Raw genomic sequence first — 25,401 nt, 5'->3', positions numbered from 1 at the left:
GCACCCATGAAAGAAGCATGTTGAAATATGATAATTTATTCCACTTGCTAATAAAAGTTTATTTCTGGGTAGCATTTTCCAGATTGACATTGATTTTATTTTTACTCCTTCACTTCCCAGTGATGATTCGTTCACTCTATCATAAATCATCTGATTATAATTCAGTGGCATGAACCCCTCACTTTGTTTTTGCATTTATAGGTGATAGTACTTGAAATGTTGATAGCTTCATTACAGAGTCCAAGGGCATTATTACTTAAAATTGGAAAACACTATGCTTAGCTGGAGCTTGTGATAGAGTACCAATTTGGGGGAAACGCAGTAATGCAAGCTTGATCACAGGCACAGCCACTAATAGGGAGATGGGAGGAAAATTCTGCCTTGCAGCCACTCATCATCCAGAGGACAGAGCTTCCTGTTAGAAGGAAGACTGTGTGCAGGGAACCAGAACACTCCAAGGCGTGAAAGGCTAAGCCCACTCTCTCCTGTCACCCTTTTTATACTGAACCAGGGGCTTTAGGAATCTCCCTTTTGACATTCTTTTCCGAAATTTTTTGAAGAATGCTGAAAGACAGCCAGAATCCCGGCCCCCATGGGGAACAGGAAGAAACTCAATTACGAGCTGGTGGTAGGGGATGTAGAATCCCATGGAGTCCAAGGCAGAGGCACCAATTTCTAACTTGCTGAGAGCAGACTTTCATACTGGAGGAACCAGGACTAAGCTGAGCACTGAAGAACGAGAAGCAGGCAGATGGAACTGAATAGACAGGAGGCTGACTGAAGTGCATGGAACAGCAAGTGCAAAGGTTTAGATGCAAGGGAGAGATATGGTGAATGAACGGAAAGATCAGTTTGGTTGGATTCCATGCCATTCATTGTCATATGCCCATCATGCAGTGGTTTCCATTGATGTGGCTTGCACGTTCCTGTCTGGATATGTCTGAGACACAATTAGCTGAAGATAGATAGAAGGTGGCAGACCTGAGACTTGGTCTACCACAAAGGTCATGGACCTTGACCAGGACCTTGACCCCAACGACTTTCCCAGAGGCATCATCTTACCTGGAAGGAGGCTGCCAGCTGAACGGAATTCACACAGGCTACAAAGTCAGAGGAAAGACTTGGATGGCACCTGCAGCCTGAGAGACAAATTCACCCAGTGTTAGAAACAGCACAGCATAGTTTTGGCATCAGGTGAAGCGGATATGAAAACTAAACCCCACAGACTAACTGATTTGATTTGCATAATAAAGAGCAGGTGAAGGAGAAGGGAAAGTGGGGCAGAATAAGGTCTGTACACTTGGTGTGTTTGGGGTGGAAGTTGAGAGTAGGAGAGAGTTTGAGGGAAAGCTGGCATCATGTGCAGAATAGTGGGAGGGGCAGGAACGTTTGCTGTGCATTAAAATTCAACTCCCTCACCTGGACCAGTGTGGCTCGGTTGGAGTATCGTCTTATATACTGAAAGGTTGCAGGTTCAATCCCCAATTAGGGCACGTGCCCAGGTTGCAGGTTTGATTCCTGGTCAGGGTGCATATTGGAGACAACCAATCAAAGTTTCTCTCACATTGATGTCTCTCTCTTTCTCTCTCTCTCTCTCTCTCTCTACTCTTTCCCCCCTCTCGCTCTAAAAAAATTATCATCTCCTCCTTTAGCATTTCCTTGGAGACAGTACAGATTTGAAATAAATAGTACATATAGATTTATAATATTTTTGGTTCCCTAATGGTGTTTCTTTGAATACACTACTTGTCTGAGATGAGGCCAATTGGAGTGATAGGTTTTGGGGGGTTGGAGAAACTTTCCTTTGAGATGCTAGGTCTAAGTAGAATGTAAACAACTTTATTTTTTTAAATTTATTTTTATTGTTGAAAGTATTACAGATGTTCCTTTTATCCCCACATTGACCCCTTCGACCTGCTCCTGCCTTCTTCCCTTACCCCCAGAGGCCTTCACCACACTATTGTCTGTGTCCATGAATTATGCATATATGCATATAAATTTTTTGGTTAATCTCTTCCCGCCCCCTGCTTTCCTCTGAGATTCAGTCTCTCCATGCTTCCATGTCTCTGGATCTGTTTTGGTTGCCAGTTTATTTTATTCATTAGATTCTACATATAAGTGAGATCATGTGATACTTACCTTTCTCTGACTGATTTATTTCACTTAGCATAATAAGTCTATGGACCCCTTCATGCTGTCTCAAAAGATAAAGAGATCTTTCTTTTTTAGAGTTGCATAGTATTCCACTATGTTTTTTAATCCATTCATTTACTGATGGACACTTGGGCTGTTTGCTCATCTTAGCTATTGCAAATAATGCTACTAGGGGTACATATAATTTTTCTGATTGGTGTTTCGGGTTTCTTAGGATATATTCTTAGAAGTGGGATCGCTGGGTCAAATGGCAGTTCCATTTTTAATTTCTGAGGAAACTCCATACTGTTTTCCACAGTGGCTATGCCAGTCTGCATTCCAACCAGCAGTGCACAAGGGTTCCCTTTTCTCCACATTCTCGACAGCACATGTGGTCTGTTGATTTATTGATGGTAGTCATTCTGGCAGGTGTGAGGTGCTAACTCATTGATGTTTCTAGCTCTCTCTCACTCTCCATTCCTCCCTCTGAAATCAATAAAAACATATTTAAAAATTAAGACATAAAATTTTATCATTTTAATGTACAGTTCAATAGTGTTAAGTACATTCGCATTATTGTGCACTCAATTTTCAGAATATTTATCTTGAAAAAAATTGTATACCCATTACACAATTCCCCATTCAGCTCTCCCTCCAGCACTGGACAACCACCGTGCAACTTCTCCTATGAATTTTGCCTCATATAAATGGAATTATGCAGTATTTATATTCTTGTGACTGGCTTAATTCATGTATCTTCATATTCTCAAGGTTCACCCATTGTATGTATATATCACATTTTATTTATCTATTCACCCACTGATGGCTATTAAGTTTGATTCCATCTTTTTAGCCAAGTGTGAATGATGCTGATATGAACATGGTGTACAGATATCTTTTTGAGGCTGTGCTTTCCATTATTTGGGTATAGATCCAGAAGAATTGCTGGGTCATATGGTGATTCTATTTAAAGATGTTTAGGAACACCGTGTTTTCCAGAGGCTGGGCCATGATATATTCCCACCAAAGTGCGCGAGGGTTCCCATTTTGTTCACATCCTCGCCCACACTTGCTATTTCTAGCTTTTTTTTTTTTTTTTTTTTTTTAACTAGTCATCATCATAATAGGTGTAATGGATGGAGACACTTTGGTTCTTACAACTCAGGGGGAGGCGTGCTACTGCTGTCTGTGGGTGGAGGTCAGAGACGTTATTCAACATCCCACAAAGCACAGAGTCCTCCGCCAGAGAACTGGCCCCAAAGAGTCCTCTGCCACAGAGAACTGGCCCCGAAGAGTCCTCCGCCACAGAGAACTGGCCCCGAAGAGTCCTCCGCCACAGAGAACTGGCCCCAAGGAGTCCTCTGCCACAGAGAACTGGCCCGCCCCAAAGAGTCCTCCGCCGCAGAGAACTGGCCCCAAAGAGTCCTCCGCCGCAGAGAACTGGCCCCAAAGAGTCCTCCGCCGCAGAGAACTGGCCCCAAAGAGTCCTCCGCCACGGAGAACTGGCCCCAAAGCGGAAAAGGCTGCAGTTGAGACATTCAGATGAACACAGGCAGGCTCATCTTTCATAGTGAACCTCACCCAGGACACTAGCAGTTTCTCTCTTTTCTGTTAAGATGCTCAAAGGCAACGCATTTCAAAAATCTGGAAAGCGAGGGAGAAATGGCAACACTTTTACTCAAATTTTATTGGAAGTTTACAAATGTATTACAGACATCAGTAAAACAGCATATCCATTGTACAGGATCTCAAGCAAAGTGTTCACGACAGTCTCTGGCAGAGCCTGCACCAAAGGCCACTGCAGACCTTCTGAACAAACGGCGCGACGCTCACACACAGCACACCGGCCCGCCTCACCCCCTCAGCCCTCCGAGGCCTCGCCTGTACTTGGAATCAAAGCAGGAGATGGGCAAAGCAGTCCTGGGCGGGGAAGAATGCGTTTAGGGAGAAGGAAAAAGCCCAAGTCCTGATTTGCTAAGGAGAATGGAGGACTTGTAGGCCACAGAGTGTTAAGTCAGGGTCCATGAAGAGAACCAAAATGCTTCATGGGAAAATACGGAAATCATCAGAAAGGCTTGAGAACAGACCTTACTGGTGAGTTAACTCTTTCAGAAAAATGTATTAAAGCTTGGTCAGTGACCTCTTGGACATCAATGGCTAAATCCCCAGGAGGGTGAAGTGACGTCTCAGAAAACTCACAGGATAGACAATTTTTTTCCTTTCCTATGGGTTCATCATATCGGAGTCACAGAAATGTTTTCCTGGCACTAAGGGAGCTTCTCCCTCCTTCGTATTCCCCTGGAGGAAAGCTAGCTTTGTCAGCAGGAAGTCAGCCTATAAAACAGTGAGTCATGTTTTATGAGTCTTGTGTTGACTGGGCGACTATTACGAGAAAATGGAAAAAGAATCAAATCCTTTCTTGGTCCTAACCATGGTGACTACTTCCAAGCGGTCAGACAATCAAGGGTTCATATCTGCCGGGTCCCAGAGGGACCAACCGCTGGAAGCAAGGCAAAGCTCTCTTCCTTTCTGCTCCTCTAGCGCTTAGAGAGGTACATGAACCTCAAAGGGGGCATGGGACTGCCTTCCACATCGGCAGAGGCGGCTCGGCTGAGCTACACCTGGATGCCAAGCTTCTGTGAGGTGCCGGCTGCGTGTGGGTGGGAAGAAGACCTGCTGTCCAGAGCCCTTCCGAAGCCCTGAGGTGTGAACAGTTGCTAACAGCAACTATTCCGACAGGAAATTTTCAGCTAGCTGGTTCCACCTTCCACTTCCCTTGTCATAGATTCTCCTTCTTAGGTGTTAGCATCTGGTTTCTGTTAGAAATACACGAAGAGCACTTCCCCTTGGAATTTAAATATTTGTGTTATTTCTTGTTAGAAGGTGGATTAGATGAAGACAAGGATGAACTCTTATCTGATCCCCGCAAGAGGACGAACAGGGGCTGACTATAATATTTGTCCAAGGACACGAGAAGGGAAAAGAAAGAGATTTGTCTTCGTTTCGCCTAAAGAGGTCAGCTCCTGTCAGCACCCACAATCTGGGGGCATGGGAACTGGACTCTCACAGTTATTTAGGAATGATGCCTCCTAAGTGGCTGTTTTTGCCCAACGGCAAAGAAGCCCAGAGTAAAAAGACTTAAATAAGAGTCAGTTCATAAATAAGTTTTGTGATTAGACAAATAAGATCAATTCTGACCAACAGGTTCTGGCTGGTGGAGTGCCACAGATTTTTGAGGCTACCAGTACACCCATGTCCTCTAGAATGCACACAGTGATGCACTGGTTATACCTGCCCAGGTGGCAGAGCATTTGCTACGTATATGCCATCACTGGCCCCACCTGAACTCCACCACTGGCCCCACCTGACCTCCACCATGGCTAGTGGGACCAGGAAGCAGGAAGCTGCTGCAGGAGAAGGAAATGGAGCCTTGATGCAGTGCGGGAGCATCCTACAGAACGAAGAATCAGAAAGAGCTGCCGCAGGTCCCATAGTAGATATACAAAACTGCTCGGCCACTGAGCTGACTGAGGGTGGAATGGAAGGCCTGGAGAACACAAGATGAAGACGGAGAGAAGCTGTTGAACTAACAGGAATTCTCCTCCTCTGAACATGTGCCAAACCAAGAAGCACAGTTCTGGTTTCCCTCAGCTCACTCACTTTCACACTTGGTAGAGATCCCAGAACTACACAGCGGGAGGGGTACCTGAATGCCACGCTCAGTGCCACCAGCCTGCTAAGAAACCTGTCCGCAGGATCACAGGTGGTGCATTGGCAGGCCATCCAGGACACTGTCAATGACTTCCACTTCTTGGGAGAGGACCAGTTCTGAGGCCACTGAACTGAGCAGCAAGTGGGACATGAACTGTACCTTAATGCTGTGGTGTTAACCTAAAGGCAAGAAGAGGACTCATATGAGGAGAGGTAGAAAAACAAACAAAACCCTAAGGCAGTGGTCGGCAAACTCATTAGTCAACAGAGCCAAATATCAACAGTACAACAATTAGAATTTCTTTTGAGAGCCAAGTTTTTTAAACTTAAACTTCTTCTAACACCACTTCTTCAAAATAGACTGGCCCAGGCCATAGTATTTTGTGGAAGAGCCACCCTCAAGGGGCCAAAGAGCCACATGTGGCTCAGGAGCCACAGTTTGCCGACCACGGCCCTAAGGCATGAGAGCGGAGAGGAAACTGGGAAAAGATTACTTTGATAGAAACAGTCTATTGAAGATGAAATGATGATGTAAGAAGAGGGGAGGTCAGGCCTCCCTCACAGGGCAACTTGACCAGGAAGAGCTAGTAACTATGATGGAGGAATCAGCTGCTAAGGACCCAGAAAAGAACGCACAGAATTTTGGGGAGTGGTATTCTGGGATGTTACATGTAAGTTGTCACCAACAGGTGGAACTCCCAGTGCCAGGACACCCTGCTCGCTCTGGGCCTTCACCTGAGGGCCTCCATCACCGTGGGGATTCAGCCCTCCTCCTTGGATTCTCTGTAAGGTGAGCACTGCATGTGTGTGGAACCAATGGAGGGGACCACACCTGCAGACAGTTTGATCCTGATGTAGGGGACCTCACCTGCAGACAGTCTGACCCCGAGGCTTCTATCTACGACACATCAAGCTCTGACCAGTTAGGGCGACCAGATGGCAAGTTGCTCATTTCCTCAATTCCTTTGGACACTCGTTATGTGTCAGTTTCTAGGCCACCTTCTTCTTTCTGCTGGTGGGGTGAAGCCTCACCTGGGAATTGCAAGAGGTACTCTGAGAAGGACGGAGGTAGAAGGCAACCTTTACCAGGAGAATTCCCTTCACTGGGTCCCGGGCCACAAAGTCATCTCCTTCTTCTCTTTTTCCAAAACCCCTTTCTATTCTCACCAATCAAGGAACTCGAAAATCCAAATTGGACTTGCCCAATTTCTACCAGAAACCTGCCACGTTAGTCATGTGATGTTGCACATTATTTCTTAAAATCAGTTTGCCAAGCAGTTTACAGACTTACTATACAGACGTAATAAGAGTAATTCTCCGGAGGCTCGGATACTTAAGGAAGCATTTAGATATGAAGATAGCATGCGGAAAACAGCCACAACCAACACTTGTATTGCTTTTTTAAAAAAAATCAGTGACAATGACAAATGTCATAGTAATACCTGAAAAGCAAATTACTTTAATACATCCTGAATGGAGCGCCATTTGGACAGCCCGAACAGCCTTCCTTTCCCCAGACCCACCTGGAGTGGGGTCTGAAAAGCCACGTTTCACATTCTCTCCGTAAAAAATACTAGAAAATAGTAACTACTGCATTGAAAAGAGACCACGCGCACCTCACCACGGCAGAGGCCACTGAGATAGACCGGGTAGCACATGGACAGAACGTCTCACTAAAGGTGGGTCCTGCGACGGGTTAGTTCCACCGCCACAATCCGTTGAGGGGAGGAGGAGAATGGGGGGAAAAGCAAGCGCTTCATTTTGAACTGAAGCAAGGTAGGGAGCTTTATTTTACTATAAACAACACAACCGTGAAATGTCTTCTTGAAGCAAATTCACTTTTGAGCCCATTTTTCAGTCTGACCAAAGGTCCCCTTACGTTCACAATGGAAATCCTTTCAACCACGTCTGCTTTTCAAGGCATTTCCGCTGACGCCTCCTGACCTGACCCAGACACTCTGGGCAGGGAGGGTATTAGCGGAATGATTTCCTCAGTCAAGCTGGCCGTCCCCGTTCCTCTACTTCATTTCCAGAAACTCTTCTTGGCCTTGGCCCTTCCTTCCTAACCCCGTCAGTTCTACCCTCGCCCTGCTCTCTGACCACCTCATGCCTTCTCCACTCATGACGCACCATCTAGGACAGGCTGTCCCTCCCAGAGCCCCGTCAGAACCCATCTGCCCCTAAGTCCTAAGGCCCAAGTTCATTTGCAATGAGGACAACTGGTTGTTAGGCTAAGGCAGTTGCCTTGGCTAAGAAAAGCGGATAGTACAATCCGGGAAACATGAGCACCAGAAAATAATGCCACATTCAGAACAACATCATGCTGACGGCACACAACGGCACCACTCACAGTCACTGTATTTCCCCAAGAAAGAGATCAATCGTGAGCAGCTCCAAGGTTCCCGGCAGGGGTGGCGTGTCTCGAGGAACTTGACTGACACTGATTGGTTTCTCTAACGGGCAAAGGTTATGTTCGCTATTTAAAAAATGACTACCACTTCGTAGAGAATACATTCTACTGAGGGTGGGAGTGGACTTAAGGATGGCTCCTTAAGACGGACTAGTGCGTAAAATGCTTTGGATAGAATAATTGTGTTGTGTTTTTTTTTTTCCGCCACAAAAAGCCAAATGGAATAAACTCCTTTGAAAAAAGTCTCACTGACATGTAACAAGTTTGTAATAGAAAAAAGGAAAAAAGGTGGTGGTCCTGGCCACTCGGAATACTACACAAAGACGATGCGGATGGCATGCGGGTTTCACTGAGTCTAACCATATAGAAATTCCTTTGATATTACAAAATACAAAAATATTTTATCAGAACTCTCATTTACATCGCATTTACAATGGACATGTAAATAACTTAGTCTTGGGGTCCTGGCTAAATAAACAAATTACTTACTGGGGGGAAAAAAGGGTCCTAAAAGGAAGAGAACCAGAGAGGAGGAATTACAAGCGAGCAGGAAGCAATCTGCCATCTCAGGAGTGGCAACTGCACACACCGAGGCGACCGACCGGACTAGATTCCGCCGCACAGTCCATCGCGTTTCCAAAGTGAAATGTGCAAATCATAATAGTCCACATGCCGAGAACTGTGACTACCGACCGAGTCCACCTGCGACCTTGCCTTCCTCCGCGGAGAGCATGCCCCTTCTTCTCCCCCCAGCAATCACCCAAAAAGCGCTTTCCAAGAAAGAAAAAAAACAAAACAGTGCAAGTTTCTGAATTTACATTCTTAGCTCCCATCTTCCCCGCCCCTATCAGATTAGGAAATGATGCAGTTCTTGCTCTTCTGCCGCTTTCTGCTGTGCAGCTGCCCCCGGCCGCCCAGCGTGGACGCCTTGGGGAGGCCGTAGGAGCTGTACTTGTGCAGCAGCTCGTCGCTGGTCACGTAGCGCAGGCGGGCGGGCTGCGGGATGGGCTCCCCCAGGAAGTAGCCCTCATTGTCAGACTCCGAGGAGGAGGAGCAGGTGGAGCACCAGTCGTACTCTGCCAAGTAGGGCCCCCAGCGCTCCCCGAAGGCGTTCTGCAGGGCCAGGTCCGACACGGTCCGCGGGCACTGGCCGTACAGGTCCCGGCGGGAGCCCCGGCCCAGGCTCTCCTGGAAGCTGCGCTGGCGCAGGAACTGGTCGTAGTCCTCGCGGCCGCTCCGGAGCAGCGGGGGCCGCTCCTGCAGGCGGGCCGCCGCCTCCCGCTCGCCCGCCAGGTGCAGCGCATTGTCGGAGCGCGAGCGGCGCGACCGGCGCGACCGGTGGTGCGGCCGGAAGTGGCGGGGGTCGTCGCGGGACGCGCTGCGCCGCCGCGTGCGCTCGCTCATGGGCTGGATCCTGGCGCCGCCGTCGGGCCCTGGCAGCTGGCTGCCCGCCGCCGCGCCGGGGTCGAAGTCGAAGCTCTGGTGCATCCGGCCGCCGCGGGCCTGCCGGTCCCGGTAGCCCAGCGGGGCGCCGAGCTGGCGCAGGCCGCCCTCCATGTCCTGGTACTGCTGCGCCGACAGCAGGCTGCGCACCGACTCGGCGCTGCGGAACTGCACGGACGAGTTGAGCGTGCCCAGGGTGCTCAGCTTCTCAGACACGTTCATGCCCGAGTCCTTGCTGAGGTCGGGCATGGAGAACCGCGACAGGTGCTCCTGGCGCTTGGCGCCGCCGTCCGCGGAGAGGCCTGCGGGGAGAGCACAGGGCGCTGGAGTTAATGCCGAGGGCGGGGATGGGGGCCGCTGTGGCTGTGGGGCCTCTGCGTGCTCGTCACTCAGGGTCGCTGCGTGTGGCTGTGCAGTGGACACGCACAGAGCCTGCTGGGAAAGGGTGCGGGAGGGCCCTCCCCACCCACCGCGGGCACTACCCACCCAGGACCCTGGCTGAGATGCACCTGCAGACTCGTTAATTCCTGCAGAGGCTCATCCGAGCTTCCAGGAGCGCCTGGGGCTTCTTGTGTGGGATGCCGCTCCGTTTGGATTTCACTCTCCAAATAGCCTCCAGGGCCTCTGTGAGGCCAGTGGTCACCACAGCCACCCAGGGCAGGCGTGCTGGACCAGGACACTTAGGAGGTGGGCCATGCCCACGCACTTCCTGGCAAAACTGAGCCTGGAGTCTAGTCCCGGATGCCGGGCCAGTTCAGTGCCCTGTCAGCTTCCAGCAGTTCCCTCATCTGCCTGATGTCTCTCAAATACCTGGAAAACGAAACGCCTCCCTGGGCGTGGACAGAGGGACATGCACTGCCCCAGACTGTTCAGTAAATGAGTGCTCCAGGCTCTAAAGGGGTCCCCAGCAGCCGCCAGCAGCCCGAGGATGTGAGTGGGGCTCGGGGACAGTCCTTCCCCTGGGGCGGCACTTCTTAAACCAAGCAGTGACCCTAAACGCTCCGTAATAGCAGGGCCCCAGCAGTGGACCTGCCTTCCCTAAGTGCTATGCCGGTATTACTGACATAGAAACCGTTTCTTGAAGGTCACGGGAGATTCCCGACTTCAATTCCTTCCATCCTGCCCATCGTAAAGCAGCAATCTAAAGAGAAACTTAAGAATGGACCAGGTGGAAAGATCCCATAATGTCTCGTTATCTATTTTTAAAATATATTTTTTTATTGACTTCAGAGAGGGAGAGAGAGATAGAAACATCAATGCTGAGAGGGAATCATTGATAGCTGCCTCCTGCACACTCCCTACTGGGGATCAAGCCCCCAACCTAGGAATGTGCCCTGATCAAGAATCGAACCATGATATCCTGGTTCATAGATCAAGGCCCAACCATTGAGCCACACTGGCTGGGCTCATTATCTATCTATTGAAAGGATCACCAATTTTGCCTTTTCTGGTCGGAGGTAACATGTCTTTTATTGCTAAGGCCCATTATGACCCTACCATGATTACTCCTCCCCACTTACTGGGCCCAACAACTTGCTTCTGCTCCACTGGTAAATGGATATTATGAGCACTTAGAAAAACTGCTTATCAATATCTACTAAAGCTAAGTGTGCCTGTTCACACACACACACACACACACACACACACACACCCACACACACACACACACAGAGTGTGACAAGGCTACTTTGAATGTGTCCTTTTTTTATGGACTTACTAATTTCTGTTGGGTATATGAGATTCTATGACTTTCTATCACCATTTCTGAGTATATATCCATTCATTAGTCCAAAAAATGCCCAAGGGTATTCAGAGAAGCTTTCTTTAGAATAGCTCAGAATAAGAAACAACTCAAATTTTTATTAACAGGAAAAGGATAAATAAATTGTGGTCCTTTATAGCCTTCCCATTAAAAGAAATGGCCAATTCTAGGACAGGAGAAGGGAAGGTAAGAGATGAGTCTGGAACATCATGCTATGCCAAAAAGTAAGGCAGTGTTAGCAATAAAAAGCGATGGGAGTTTGTCAGAAGAACACTTCAAGGGCTTCCCATTAACCAAAGCTGAGCAATTTGAGCATTATAATATTTAAAACAGTAATGACTTATAAACCACTGAAAAAAACAGGAATTCATGAGTCCATACTGACAACAGATAAAAACATCTACACTAATAAAAGAGAAACATGGAAATTGATCATCACCCCACTACACACACTAGCCAATCAGGAGGAAATATGCAAATCAGAAGGACAAAGATGGCAGCTGCCAAGCTGCTCCAGGTATGGAGTGGCTGGGCGGGGCAGGATGCTTGCTATGAGAGGGAGGGCGGGGGCGGGGGGCAGGAGTGGGTGAAAAGATCTAAAGGAGCGGCATTTGGGAACAGCGAAGATGAAGACTGCAGACTCTGGAGTCTGCAGCAAAGACAAAGATGCCAGACTCTGGCCAGAGTGAAGGCCTGGGTCCTGGGTGCCAGAGGAAACCCAGTGCTGGAAGCCAAAGGCAGGAAGGCCTATTCTATGAATCTCTTTGTGCCATGGGCCTCTAGTCAATAAATAAAAGGGGGAAGGAGTGTGCTCTTGTATATGGAATGCTCACAGGGAGTGCAGACAGGAGTGCTGGGTTTGTAACCATCCCCTGTAAAGACTGGTCCATGCAAGAGTCAATGTATGCTAAGTTTTGGGGGTACATCTGAGGGGGGTGGCAGATTATTTCCGTGTTAGTAAGTGTTTCCCCCCCCCCCCCAAATGCTTATTATCTGTAAGGGGAACTTCAGGAACTTTAGTGGAGATCAAACTTAACATCGCTGACAAGGTGAACTGGACTTCATGCACCTCTGAGTAGGATGTTCTAAGAGGGACACACTGTGACTTACACAGTCTTCCAGTCAAGAATACATATCCTGGATGAATTCAGAACTATGATTAGACAAGACATCCAAAGGAGGAATGTTCTAATAAGAAAATAGATTGCATTCTTTACAAAATTCAGTATCAGAAAGACTAAGAAAGGTTTTCTAGACCGAAGGATACTTAAGAAAGAAAGTATTCTGACCAATACACCGTCCAGTCATCCATCTATTTTTTAAATTTTATTTCATTTCATTACTGGGGTAACTGTCAGGAAAAGGGGAGTTGAGTCCGCCAACTCCTGCTTTCCCAGCTGCTTAGCTCTGATGTTCACATCATCATCGCTCCCAGAACCTTCCCCTCCTGAAGGCGGAGAGAAGAGGGAGAAACCTGAGATGATAATAAGTTCTGTGAGTGGATCAACTTCAGTAAGGAGGGAAAATCTTCAAAGATCACATGTAGGAGCAAAAGCTATACAGGTAGACGCACCGATCTTTGCCCAGCTGTCTACTCACGCCCTGGAGTGGAATTAGGGTCAGCATTAACAATCCAGCAAACACTATGCGTTCCCAGACATGCTGTTCTCCGGAACCCGTCTTTTAAACACGCTGAAGTCTCAGCACTTGCGAGAATGTCCTGTGTGTGCAGAGATTCAGTCTCACTGAGGAGGTAACAGTGAAGACAGGCAGCGTCAGTTCCACTGGAGGGTGTTGCCCTCCCGCCTATGGGCCTGTGTCCTGGGACTTCAGGGGGCCCTTAGTCCCCCCACTCTGGAAGAGCAGGGGCGCCCGTGCACCAGACCAGGGCCCACTCAGTGTTACCTACACCTGGCTCTGCCCCCAGCAGTTGTGTGGTGGGATTGGAAATGCTGCCTGGTCTGTCTGTTCTCACTTATTAACTCCAGAATTTTTCTCCAGGCATGAATAAAATGGCCTACAGACGGGCAATAACTGTGTACTTGCTTCTCAACAGGGTGGCTCTGTGGCCAGACCCAGAGTCCTTATGCGGAACGCAAGGCCCTGTCTCCCCACAACCACTGGCTACGTGGTGCTCCTCACACCCCCTGTTCCACCTCACTTACACTCTCCCTCCTCCTCCAGCACCTGCAGGCCTGCTCCAGCCCCTTCAGAGAGCTCTCCCTTTGGCAAAGCTGACATCCTCTAACCAAGGGCCTTGGGTCAAAGTCCCCTCTTCCATGGTGCTGCCCAGCTCGCTCTTTCTAAAGGAGGGAGGCTGTTCCCCACCAACTGGTCTCGCTGCAGTACCTGACCTCTGGGAAGGCCCCATCCTGACTTACTTTCCTCATGTGTATGTATGTCTGCCGTGGGAAAGGGGTCTTTTTCTCCTGTTCTCTCTACTCTCCTGCCAGCAGCACCGGCTGGCACTCCACTGGTGCTCAGGAAACATTTGTGGAGTTGAGATCAATGAATCCCCACACTACCCACCGCCAGGAAGAAGCCACCGCCCCCTGACCTGGAGTGGACCAGACCTAAAGAACAGTGGATTGTGGGACGCCAACCGAGAGGAGCAAAAACACCAGTGGCCACACCCATCAATCTCATTGCCGCTGGCGGTTCATCACATGGCCCACCATCGGGGGCTTCTCCAATTTTAAAGGTGAAGAACATGCGATTTAAAATTAGCTTCTCCATCTACAAAAAATGTTTTGTCTCATTAATCAAAACTCGTGAGGTCTGTTTAAATGAGCAGTTGCCCCGTTCCCCAAGAAGGAACTGTAGTATCACAGTTCACACCTCACTTCGGTAAACACCCCCTCCTCTCTCACTCTGAGCACAAGTGGAGAGAGAGCCACTTCCTAGCTGGGTGTCTCCGGCAGCTTTTGAGCCTCCTGAGAAGCATCTGCAAAATGGGCACAACATCGGAGATTGAAAACTCTCATGGTTATTAGATGAGGAAATATCTACCTTTCCTTTTTAAGATCCATCACAGCTGTAATACATTTGTATAGTTTTTATTTCCTTCCAGTCTCCTTGGCTAGTCTATAAGCCACACAGGGGCAGGGGCTGGCTCCTGCTTGCTAGCCCCCATCCCGGGACCTGGATTCAATATGCAGGAAGGAGGTGTGCGGGGCCTGAAAGTCCCCAGGAAAAGACAGCATGTCCCAAGAATTTTACACCAAATGCTTGATGCATGCACGATGACAGGAATGAGTGAATCTAGCAACATGAGCCACACAGGCCCCCACACATGGAAGTGTTCACTACTGATAAACCACTGTTAAAATAATTTGTGCCTCCAAACTGCAGTAAGGGGTTATTCTTCAACCCAGATGCAACTCAACTCTTTATTCCATTTGTCAAAACGCTGCAAATCCAACCGACTGGGGCTTCCAAATGCCACTCTGAGATCCTGCAATAAATGCACTTTTCCTTCCCTGCTGCAAGAGCCATGATGTGTGTGTGTGAGCATGTATGTGTGCAGGAGTGCAGGGCTGGAGGGGCGGGGAGACTGTGAACCCAGTTCTCAGAGGGCGCTGGCTGCAGCCCACCGTCTGACCACCTCATCAGGTCCCAGCAGGAGATCCCCGCCAGCGTGAGCACCGATGCCAGGCCGCTCTCCTCTCAAGTGGAACTCTGTCCTATTGATAGACAAAGAGGGTTTTTCTCTCTCCCAATAATGCCGGGCTTTGTGCGAGGCGCTCGATGGAGACTGTGGAGCGAAGGCCTAGATGTGATTCACCCTCATCCCAGGGCCAGTGTGGCCCACAGCTGCACAGATGTCCAGGCCCCTGTGGAGGCCACAGGCCTCAGCCCACAAGGAGAGGTCAGTACTGCACGCAGCCTGGGCCTCTGTGGGTAAACTGCCAGCAGCGACGTGCGGCCAGGCGTGTAGCAACAGCAGCACTGCTGTCCAACAGGGTCCCCTCCCTGCACACAGGTCTCACAGAGGCCAGGACAGCGAGACAAACCCAGGCTTTCCAAGGATGCTGTGGTCTGAGGGAAGAGAAAGGCCATCTGTGCCGTGTCCCCTCCCCCATTTGTTCTAAGAGCAGAAGCCAGGAGCTCAAGGCTCGAGAGAAGAACGTGCAGATGTAAAGGTACACCGTTCTGTGTCTTATTTATTTCATTTCCACTCCTCCAAAAACATTAAGAAACAAAACAAAAACAAAACAAAACAAAACAAAAAACAACAACAACAGGCATAGGAAGCCAGAGCTGACTTTCTGCCAACCTAAGAGACACTCTCACCTTTCTGTGCGGTAAGAGAAATGGTACCTCCTCACCTCTGCCCTCTAGACATTTACTGCTCAGGCTGAGGATTCCGCTCCTGCCAGTGAGGGTTCCCTATGTGTTTTTGTTTGTTTGTTTGTTTTTTTTGGGGGGGGGGAGAAGGGTGGGTGGGGCTGAAGCAGAGAGTGGATAAACAGGAACTGTTCAGAATATGGTACTGCAAAATGTTGCTAATGGGTCATGTCCAGCGCCTTAGTTGTTTTTGCAAATAAAGTTTTATTGGAGCACGACTAAACTGCATCTGTTCATTTGCACACGGCCTGTGGCTGCCTCCCTGATACAGCGCCGGAGTGAGTGGCTGTGACCCAGACAGTCTGAGCTGCAAAGAGTCAGAGAGTTGCCATCTGGTCCTTTCCAGGAACAGCCAGTCTCTGCGTTAGAACAGGAATGTCGGTGAAGCATGGGCATCCCCAAGGCCGTGACCGCCATGCTGCGGGAGCGTCCCGGGCCAAGCCAAACATGCCTCTGAGGGGCTAGCTTTCTTACGTGTGTGGGGCACTTTGATCAAGCCCCTTGGGGTCCTTTTTCCAATTAAGTCAATTGATACGATCAGCACCCTGAATTCCAAATTGGCAACAGCTGGAGAGCAGCTGCCATCTGGGCAGTGGAGTTTAACCACCACATGTTCTTTGGTGACAGGGCATGAAAGCGTTCAAACAGAGTGTGACAGGGAAGGCTGGGGGTGGGGGTGGGAAGAGAATGAGGGAGAAGGACAGGAACGGGGCGATCACCACAAGCTAACCTCTTGCCACTCAAAGCGCGACCTGTGGACCAGCGCAGCCACATACACCCTCAGCAGCCTGCAGGATCCGAATCTGCGTCTTCAGCACCCTGGGGACGCATGCCCTCGGGCCTGGAGGAACCTGTGCCGGTGCTCCAGGAAAATGTCCTTCACGACTAAAGGTGCTTCTGCTCCCGGAGACCACAGCCTCATACCCTCAGCCACTAGCTCAGGGCTCTCCGCCTCAGCACTGCCAGCTTCGGGGCAGGATAATTCTGTGGGGCTGCCTGGGCCGTGTTGGATGCTTAGCATTCCTGGCCTCACCCACTGCACACAGTACACGCTCTGCAGTTGTGATAACTCAGATGTCCTGAGACATTGCCGAATGCCCCTGGGGGGCAAGAGCCACTGCTGAGCAGCTGGGTGCTGGGGCCGCTGTTGGGCCAGGCTGAGGGCTGCGCCCCACCCCATCCCGCAAACACCACCTGGCCTAGCCCGGACAGTGCGGTGGCCTCTCTAGGGAAGGATGAGTGCGCTCCACTGTCAGGGGTGCTATGTCTCCAAAATCGGGGGTTTTCTCAACTCCCTCACAAACCCAGCCACAGCCTGCTCTCCCCCCGGGGAGCCTGGAGAGCTCCCTGGTGGGGGCCTGTGCGCCTGACTTTCCTCCCACGTGGACCTTTAAATCTCTGTCGCTGGACGCATCTTCCCTGCTTCCCGGCTCCAGTGTCAAGCCCGGCCAGGGTCCCATGTGACCATGTGGTCGCACGTGTAGTCACGAGACTGCCCTCTGCTCCTGTGGTCCCGGGGAGAGCGCTGGCAGCAGCTTCCTTCAGTCCGCAGCTGCTGAGGCCCTGGCTGGGAGGGCTGAGAGGGCTGGGGAGTGTGGGTGCTTCTGCTTCAGCCCCTCCCCCAGACCCCGCCCACCTCCCCCTTTCCCTTTCCTCCTTCCCCCGTGCCCCCCTCCCCCTTAGGGGAGCATTTCCGGTCCAGCCCCCAGCGGGAGACTGGCCCCAATGGAAGATCAGAGTCTTCGCCAGGAGCTGGTTCCTAAGGCCAGGGCTGATTCTGGGTTCCCAACCCTAAGGCGCTGTGTTCTATACCATTTGGTCTAGGACAGTGGTTGGCAAACTCATTAGTCAACAGAGCCAAATATCAACAGTACAATGATTGAAAATTTTTTTGAGGGCCAAATTTTTTAAACTTAAACTTCTTCTAACGCCACTTCTTCAAAATAGACTCGCCCAAACCGTGGCATTTTGTGGAAGAGCCACACTCAAGCAGCCAAAGAGCCGCATGTGGCTCGCGAGCCGCAGTTTGCCAACCACTGGTCTAAGGACTTGCCTTTAAACCAGGACTAAAATCACTTCTCTACTGACCCCGTACAATTACCAGGACGAACCTGGTTGAGGCCAAAACTCCCATCGATCTGGTGGTCTGGTCTCCCACCTTCTAACACTGATTTGCTCATTCCGTCACCTTCCTGGTAAATGGTGACCCCAACGAAGGTGCGGTGTGAAAGGGAGCGAAGGGACAAACCAGGACGACACTTGGGGACACAGACGGGTCAATTTTAGCGACTGCTTCCTCTGGTGCCACACAGCCTCCCCCTCACTGAAAGGGCACAGCCCTTCAGCGGCCGAAGCCAGCCTGCCTGGCCGTCCTGGGTGCACACCCACCCCGGGGCTTTCCTGAGGCCACCAGCTGAGTCCCTGGCAGCCGCTAGAGTCTTCCTTTGCTCAGGAAACTTTGCTGAACGGCTCCCACGGGTGGAAGGGGTAGCCAGGCCTGACACCGACTTGGCTCCTTCAAAGAGTTTGACGCCGCCCTGCCACAGCCAGGCTCAGGGCCCAGGGAAGATGTGGCCGGGTCAGTGCAGACACACAGCTGTGGGGACAGTAGTCACGAGGCAGGGAAACGGCTTGGAGAGAGCATGAGACTGGCTCTACCTTGGCACAGAACTGCGCTGCTGATCATCAGGGTGAGGCCTAGAGGATGCGGAGGAGCCCAGGGAGAGGAAGCTCCTGTGCTCTGGAGTGAGCAGGAGAGAGGCAGGGAGGGGGCCCGGGAAGGGACTGGGAGCCAGAGGGGAGCTGTCTAGGCCGATGGGTTTGAGGGTCCCTCGGATGCTGGCGGGCAGGATGAATGAAGCAGCAGCTACAGTGCAGAGGGGAGGCTGTGCAGCTCACCCTCCAGCCCCGCCTGACAGCTGTGTCTCCTGATAGGGCCCTGAGCTGCGCCTGCCTCAGCGCCCTCATCTGCAAAGCGGAGGTTGTGGAAGCTGCTTCTTAGGGTGCCGGGGACTGAGCATCCACAGGGTTAACATACAGAGTTCAGATGGTGCCGGCACAGTGAGGTCAGGTGCCATTTAGTATCCTTCACCATGTTCGTCATCTTGGAGCATTTTTCTGTGTGGCGTCAGAAGCACCCACACTCCCCAGTCCTCTTATCAGTTGCTAGGCATTTTATGCAACTTTTGTTTTTTAAAAAAATATACCATATTTTATTGATTTTTTACAGAGAGGAAGAGAGAGGGATAGAGTTAGAAACATCGATGAGAGAGAATCATCGGTCAGCTGCCTCTTGCACACCCCTGACTGGGGATGTACCCGCAACCAAGGTACATGCCCTTGACTGGAATCAAACCCGGGACCCTTCAGTCTGCAGGCTGACGCTCTATCCACTGAGCCAAACCGGTTTTGGCTATGCAACTTTTAGAGGGGGGAAGAGAGAGTGGGGACTGTAAGGTCGAACAGCAGCTCTGCCAGCGCTCTGCTGCTCCTGCAGTGCTGTGTGCAGGAGGAAAAGGAGGCGGCGGAGTGTTGGTCGTCAGGGACCAGAGGGCAGGACAAAGGCCTCAGGGTGGGCCCGGCCTCTGCATGTCTAACAGCGCTCAGGAGATGCTGATGTTGCTGGCCCACAGACCACAAAGGAATTGCTTGTTTCTCATGATCGCATCCAGGAAGCTGTGATCATGGAGACCATCCAGGGGGCTCTATCTGAGCTTGCACCAGCCCCAGACCTCTTCCCAGGAGCCAGCAAACATCAGAAAGAGAGAAGGGAGGGTGGCCCTGTCCATCCTGCTCTCTCCTTCTCGTCTCATCACCAGAACTGCCACCAACCTACGCCTGCTTCTGACAAAGGACCAGCAAAGCCGGGACTTGGGTTCTTGGAAAGCACAGGCATTGGCCCCGGCCACAGAAACTTGCTCCCAGCTCTGGTTCCTTCCCCGGCCGGCTGTGTCCTTCCCCCGCCTCCCTGAGGCAGCGTGGGCTCGGCCAGATGCACGGTCCGCACAGATGGAGGAGCAGCTGCTAGGCTGGGAGGAGCTGAGCATCCAGCATCCTCCAAAGGCAATCGATTTCTCCTCCCACCCTGACCCCCATCGGGACCAGCCTGGGAGGTAAGGAAAGTCTCCAAATTCTCCCTGAATCGTGCGAAAATAATTCTGTAGGCAAGGAAGGTTGGCAACTGCTGAAGGACATTCCAAAACCTTCCATTGCTTCGGCTCAGCAGGGATTTCCAGGAAACATGCTCTGTTTCCCATGTTTTGACAATAGCATCCGATCCCCACCCAGATCCACCCTGACTCAGAAGGACATATTTTGGGGAATACTGGACTAACACTGATTCCTGTTAGAATCTGAAAATATCTGCTTACCATGTCTGTCCCTGTCACTGTGCCAGGGCCACGCCCAGCGGGACTGGAGCCTTACACAAAGGGGATCATCAATAAAACTGACCCTGACTTTATTTACAAGTTTGACATTTTGTTAAACAGATTTTGGCATAAAATTTGCTTCTTAAAACACTGCATTGAAATATTGCTTATCTTGGCTAATGGGTTTTTTGGCACCCCTTTCAAAATGTACCCATCGCGGTGGCCTCACCCTGGTCCTGGCCCCACCAGTCAGGGCCCTCGCCTTGCACCTTGGTCAAATCTTTAATTTTCACTTGTTAAATTCCACGGATTGTATATCTCCTATAAACTGTGTTTACCAGAGCAGTGGGAAAAGTCTAGCCCCTGACTTACGATGGCTTGACTTAAGATTTTGCGACTTTACAACGGTGCAAAAGCTATTGGGATTCAGTAGAAAGCATACTCCAGATTCTGAGTTTAGGTCTTCCGCGGCCTAGTGGTATGCGGTAGGATATTCTCGTGACACTGGGCAGCAGCGGCTGTGGGCCCAGCTCCCACTCCCACACATGATCCTGAGAGGAAATAACCCCACACTACAGTGAGGTACTAAATGCATTTGGGTGTAACGATATTTTTCAATTTATTATAGGTTTACTGGGATGTCATCCCATTGTAAGTCAAGGAGCATCTGCAATTGGCCTGGATAGCAAGGGACCTAGGGTCTCCACTCTCCTTCAAAGATCCTGAATAAATCTCAGTTCTGAGCCTCAGCTGCTCTTCCCTCCCGATTCTCCACCAGAGCCTCTCCCAGCTGAAAGTCTAAATTTTTTTGGGGGGGGGTAGAGGGTGGTCTCTCAAATTATTTTTATTGAGACATACTGGACATATAACATTATATTAGTTTCAGGTTTATAAGACAAAAAGTTGCTATCTGCGTATGTTAGGAAATGATCACCACAGCACGCCTACTCAGCATCCATCACCACACAGGGTTGCTATATTTGTTCTTATGATGCGAACTTCTACGATCTTCTTAGCCACGTTCAAATACACAATTCAGTGTCGTTAACTATAGCCACCAACTGTACATCACATCCCCAGGACTTATTTATTTTGTTACTGCAAGTTTATACATTTCTTGTGTTCACTCATTTTTGTGAGAGGCTGTGACTTTGATTCTATAACCCAAGACAGACACCTTTCACTATCTGGTCAGTGTGGAATATTACACTGGCACCAGGGCAGAGTCAAGAGAGAGGAGAGGCACAGGGTGCTGCCAGAGTGGTCAGAAATGAAAACACTCGGGGGTCCTCAGATAGTCAGGGAACATTCAGGGGTACCGTTTGCTGATAGGAAGAAGAAGAGAGAAACCTAAATGCAAGATTTGTCTACTTGGTCATCTTTTACTGGTCCTAACCTGCTACTCTGTCTTTGCCATGGAAGTCATACCTGAATGGCCATGGCTCAGTGTATAATAGAGGTCAGCAATTTCTTATTTCTTTTCATCTTTTTTTTTTTATTGACTGATTTTTAGGGAGAGAAAAAGGGAGAGGGAGAGAGACAAATCAATCAGCTGCCTCCTGCTTGCCCCCTAGCGGAGATCGAGCATACAACCAGGGCATGTGCCCTGGCCAGGAATAGAACCTGTGACCTCTTGGTGCACAGGACCTTACCCAACCACTGAGCGACACTGGCCAGCGCCCACCTACAGGGCTTGTTTAGACGCAGGTTCCTGGTTCCTGTCCTAGACTGACTGTATCAGAACTTCTGGGAACAGGGCTCAAGAATTAGCATTTAAATTCTTCATTTAATTCTGGTGCCTTTCAACATGAACGCCTACTGTTCTGAGGTCACGTGAAAGTGGATAAGGAAACAGGTCCCGGGCATCGGCTCCCTCACTTGCAGGCGACCTTGGAATCCGGAGTCTGAAAAGCCGTGTGTTATATAACCATCTCACCAGCGCCAAGCCAGGTGCGAGGATTCTGTGACCCGCCAAGCCCTGAGCCTCTGTCAGACGCAGGGTTTCCAGGACAATTTGCTACCTTTCCCGCCAGATCTTGGCTGGTGAAGACTGATGACTTAATTCCCAGGCCCCGTCACTGAGTGTGGTCCCCGTGCCAGCCCGGCCAGGGTGCATGGCAGCCGCGCTCCCCTGGAAACCGTTCAGATGGCTGGCACCGGAGGAACCCGTCAGGATGCTGGAGCCTGGGAGGGAGGCAGGAATGTCACTTGGTGTACTTCCAACGTGTGGGCCATCAGGGCTGCTTTCTGCTCTGTGCTGCTCTGTGAGCGCTTTCAACCCTAAGGTATCAGAGCCGGCGGCTGCCACACGGGGCAGGCTGCGCAGTCCCAGGCCGCAGGCAGGACTTGCCCCTACCAAGTGCCCAGCTCAGAGCCCCAGCCTTTGATGGAAGTACACGTTTATACAGCCTGGAGGCAGCATTTGGTAGCACCACAGACACCTGCCCTGTGCCTATCCCGTGTCCCAGAAATCCAACTTCTAGGAATTTGTGCTACAGAAAACGTGAACAAGCACATAAACTCAAATAAAAAGGCGTTCAACAAAACACAGATTTCAACAGTGAAAAATCCGAGTCCAGCAAGAGGCTGATAACACACTGTGCAGCATCAGATGGCCAGAGGGATGTGCACCAGCAGGAAGACGGACAAGGTGACTCTCAGTAAAAAAAGGCAACCACAAACGGTGTGACAGCTTCTTGTTTGTAATCACAGATCTGTCAGTGTGTTAATTTTCTTATTTGCCAAGAGAGAAATACCAAAGAAATAGTCACCTAATAGGAGCTAGAAGGAACTTATGGGGCAATCTCAATTTGTAGACGGTTTTATAATTTTGCAACTTTTTAAAACTGTTTTGTGGTTTTGTAATTTTACAGCTTATCAATTTTTTTAAGAACTATTTTTTTGTTTGTAATTCAAGACCACGATACAATTACGTGGGACAAGCTGGGAGCTTCCCCCTCTCAGCCTCAGTCTACCCCCCAGGGGAACTGAATGTGGGACTTTTTCTCTGGGTCCTTCACGGAGCTGGGGACAGGACAGGAAGCACAAGGTCTATCATTTCCAGGGCATTGGGAGGCACGGCAAAGGTAACTCAGTCCTCCCCAATCCTGTTCTAAGTTGTTCTGAGCTGTTTTGCGGCTGAAATGCCTGGAGCTCACAAGGGGGTCTGAGCCACCAGGGCCGTGGGCTCAGAGCTCAAGCTGTGCTCCCCAAGCTTGGAGCCCACTCAAGCCCTGCTGCTGCCAGCTGCTGTGCCCAGAGCCACGCGGACATTTCCTGTGGCCACACAGCTGGCGGCCTGACGCTGTGGGAGGCACTGTGCCACCAGCAGCCACGTGGTCTTAGGCAAATCTCTTTCTTATCTTTTATTTTTTTTTTATATTTTATTGATTTTTACAGAGAGGAAAAGAGAGGGATAGAGAGTAAGAAACATTGATGAGAGAGAAGCATCGATCAGCTGCCTCCTGCACACCCCGTACTGGGGATGTGCCCACAACCAAGGTACATGCCCTTGACTGGAATCGAACCTGGGACCTTTCAGTCCGCAGACCGACGCTCTGTCCACTGAGCCAAACCAGTTTTGGCATTGGGCAAATCTCTCTCTCTCTCTCGATCTCTCTCTCTTTTAAAAATATATATTTTATTGATTTTTTTTTTTTTACAGAGAGGAAGGGAGAGGTATAGAGAGTTAGAAACATCTATGAGAGAGAAACATCGATCAGCTGCCCCCTGCACACCCCCCACCGGGGATGTGCCTGCAACCAATGCACATGCCCTTGACTGGAATCGAACCTGGGAACTTTCAGTCCACAGGCCGACGCTCTATTCACTGAGCAAAACCAGTTTTGGCATTGGGCAAATCTCTTGATCTAAGACTCTGTTTTCTCATTTGTAAAATGGAGGCTCATTCACTCAACACATATTTGATGAATGCCGACCATGGGTCAGATGGCCAAAAACCTACCACGTGTCCAGCAGCACCAGCGGCTGGGGCGACAAGGGAGGGAAAAGGAAACAAAGTGAGGACTAATGTCCTATGTCTCAGGGTGCTCAGTGCTACCGAGGAAGATGAGGCAGGGAGGAGGGAGGAAGGCTGTCAGGGGTAAGAACAGACCCGCCCTACAAAATGAGCTCACACTCACACTGCCCTAGCATAGCCCCAGGCTGGGCAAGTCCTCTGTAACCCAAGCCACCAGGCCATCCTACTTCACCTCATCACTGTCCACCCCGTATTCCCAGACGCCACCACTGCGCCGAGTGCTGTCCTCCCTGAGCTTTCCCCATTGGTATTCCACAAGATATTCAAATATTCAAATATTCCCTTTTGAATATTTACCAGGGCAGGGCAGGTGCTGGCAGCTTTACCTATCTGGCTTCATAGGAGTCTCCTGAACCCCCCAAGAGCAGGTATAGTAATTCTCATTTTTCAAAGGAGGAGTCTCAGGCTCAGAGAGGATGTGAGAGGAGAGGGGATCCCCCAGACCACAGAGGGAGCCTTCACATCCTGGTGAACCTGACAGACAGAAGGCAGAGGTCCTCTGCCTCCCAGGCCAGAAAGCAGGATTCTGCCTGCCCAGCTGGGGACAGGCTATGTCCTTCCTCTCACCTGGCCGCTGTGCCCTCTGGCGCCACCGCCTGCCTGGCGAGCCACGCCTGGCCACGGTGCTGAAGACGCCAGCCAAGGCACCCTGGCACCCGGGCCTGCTTTCTCTCTGGTCCCGTTTGGTGTTTTGGGGCTTCCCATCACCCAGACTCAGGAAGAGGGCAGCGGGTGCCACGATAGCTGGAAGCCTCCACGGGGGAACAGGGACAGCTGATGTCACGACTTCCCCACATGTTATGTGAGTTTAAAAGTTCCTCCCCTTTCCTCTCACTGCAGCTGTAGTGCGTCAGGCTGCTCCCAGGAAAGGAGGCTCCAGCCTACTGAGGAGGGCGCTGGTTATGGGAGAGGAAGAGAAGAAAGAGGAGGGAGGAAGGAAGGGCTGGCGTGGCCTGTGAGTGCCACAGCCACAGTGCCCTGAGCGCTGCCGCCTCTCCAAGTCTGGGCCGCCCAGGCCTGGCCCTGGACCGCACAGACAGGGGACTTCTCCACGAAGAGAAACCTCCGGGACAGACTCCACCTCTGCTGCTACAGGGGCGCAGTGGTTCTGACAAAGTACAATTCAGGGATTGTCAAAGTGGGGCATGGGGTGCTGTGCACTCCCTGCCCCTGGGAGAGTTGTGGA

The 25,401-nt window shown here is 50.5% G+C and overlaps 1 protein-coding gene and 1 long non-coding RNA gene across 5 annotated transcripts in view; one reads left to right on the top strand and one right to left on the bottom strand.

Annotated features, from left to right (window-relative positions):
• Positions 1-2,584: 2,584 nt before the first annotated feature.
• Positions 2,585-6,076, top strand: LOC311631949. Its single transcript, XR_014796676.1, has 2 exons — positions 2,585-3,458; positions 3,555-6,076. It is a non-coding gene; the product is annotated as an uncharacterized lncRNA (long non-coding RNA).
• PRICKLE2 (prickle planar cell polarity protein 2) overlaps positions 3,796-25,401 on the bottom strand; it is a 316,918-nt gene continuing 295,312 nt past the window's right edge. For all 4 annotated transcript variants that reach the window (XM_084902708.1, XM_084902709.1, XM_084902710.1 and 1 more), the window contains one exon: positions 3,796-9,999. In XM_084902708.1, coding sequence (XP_084758834.1) covers positions 9,107-9,999 — 893 coding nt within the window. In that variant the 3' untranslated portion in view covers positions 3,796-9,106. The remainder of the gene's footprint in view (positions 10,000-25,401) is intronic.

Source organism: Pipistrellus hanaki (genome assembly GCF_964339955.1).
Source record: "Pipistrellus hanaki genome assembly, chromosome: 13".
Lineage (NCBI taxonomy): Eukaryota > Metazoa > Chordata > Mammalia > Chiroptera > Vespertilionidae > Pipistrellus > Pipistrellus hanaki.
The sequence above is the reverse complement of the archived record's forward strand: the minus strand, read 5'-3'. Positions and strand labels throughout refer to the sequence as shown.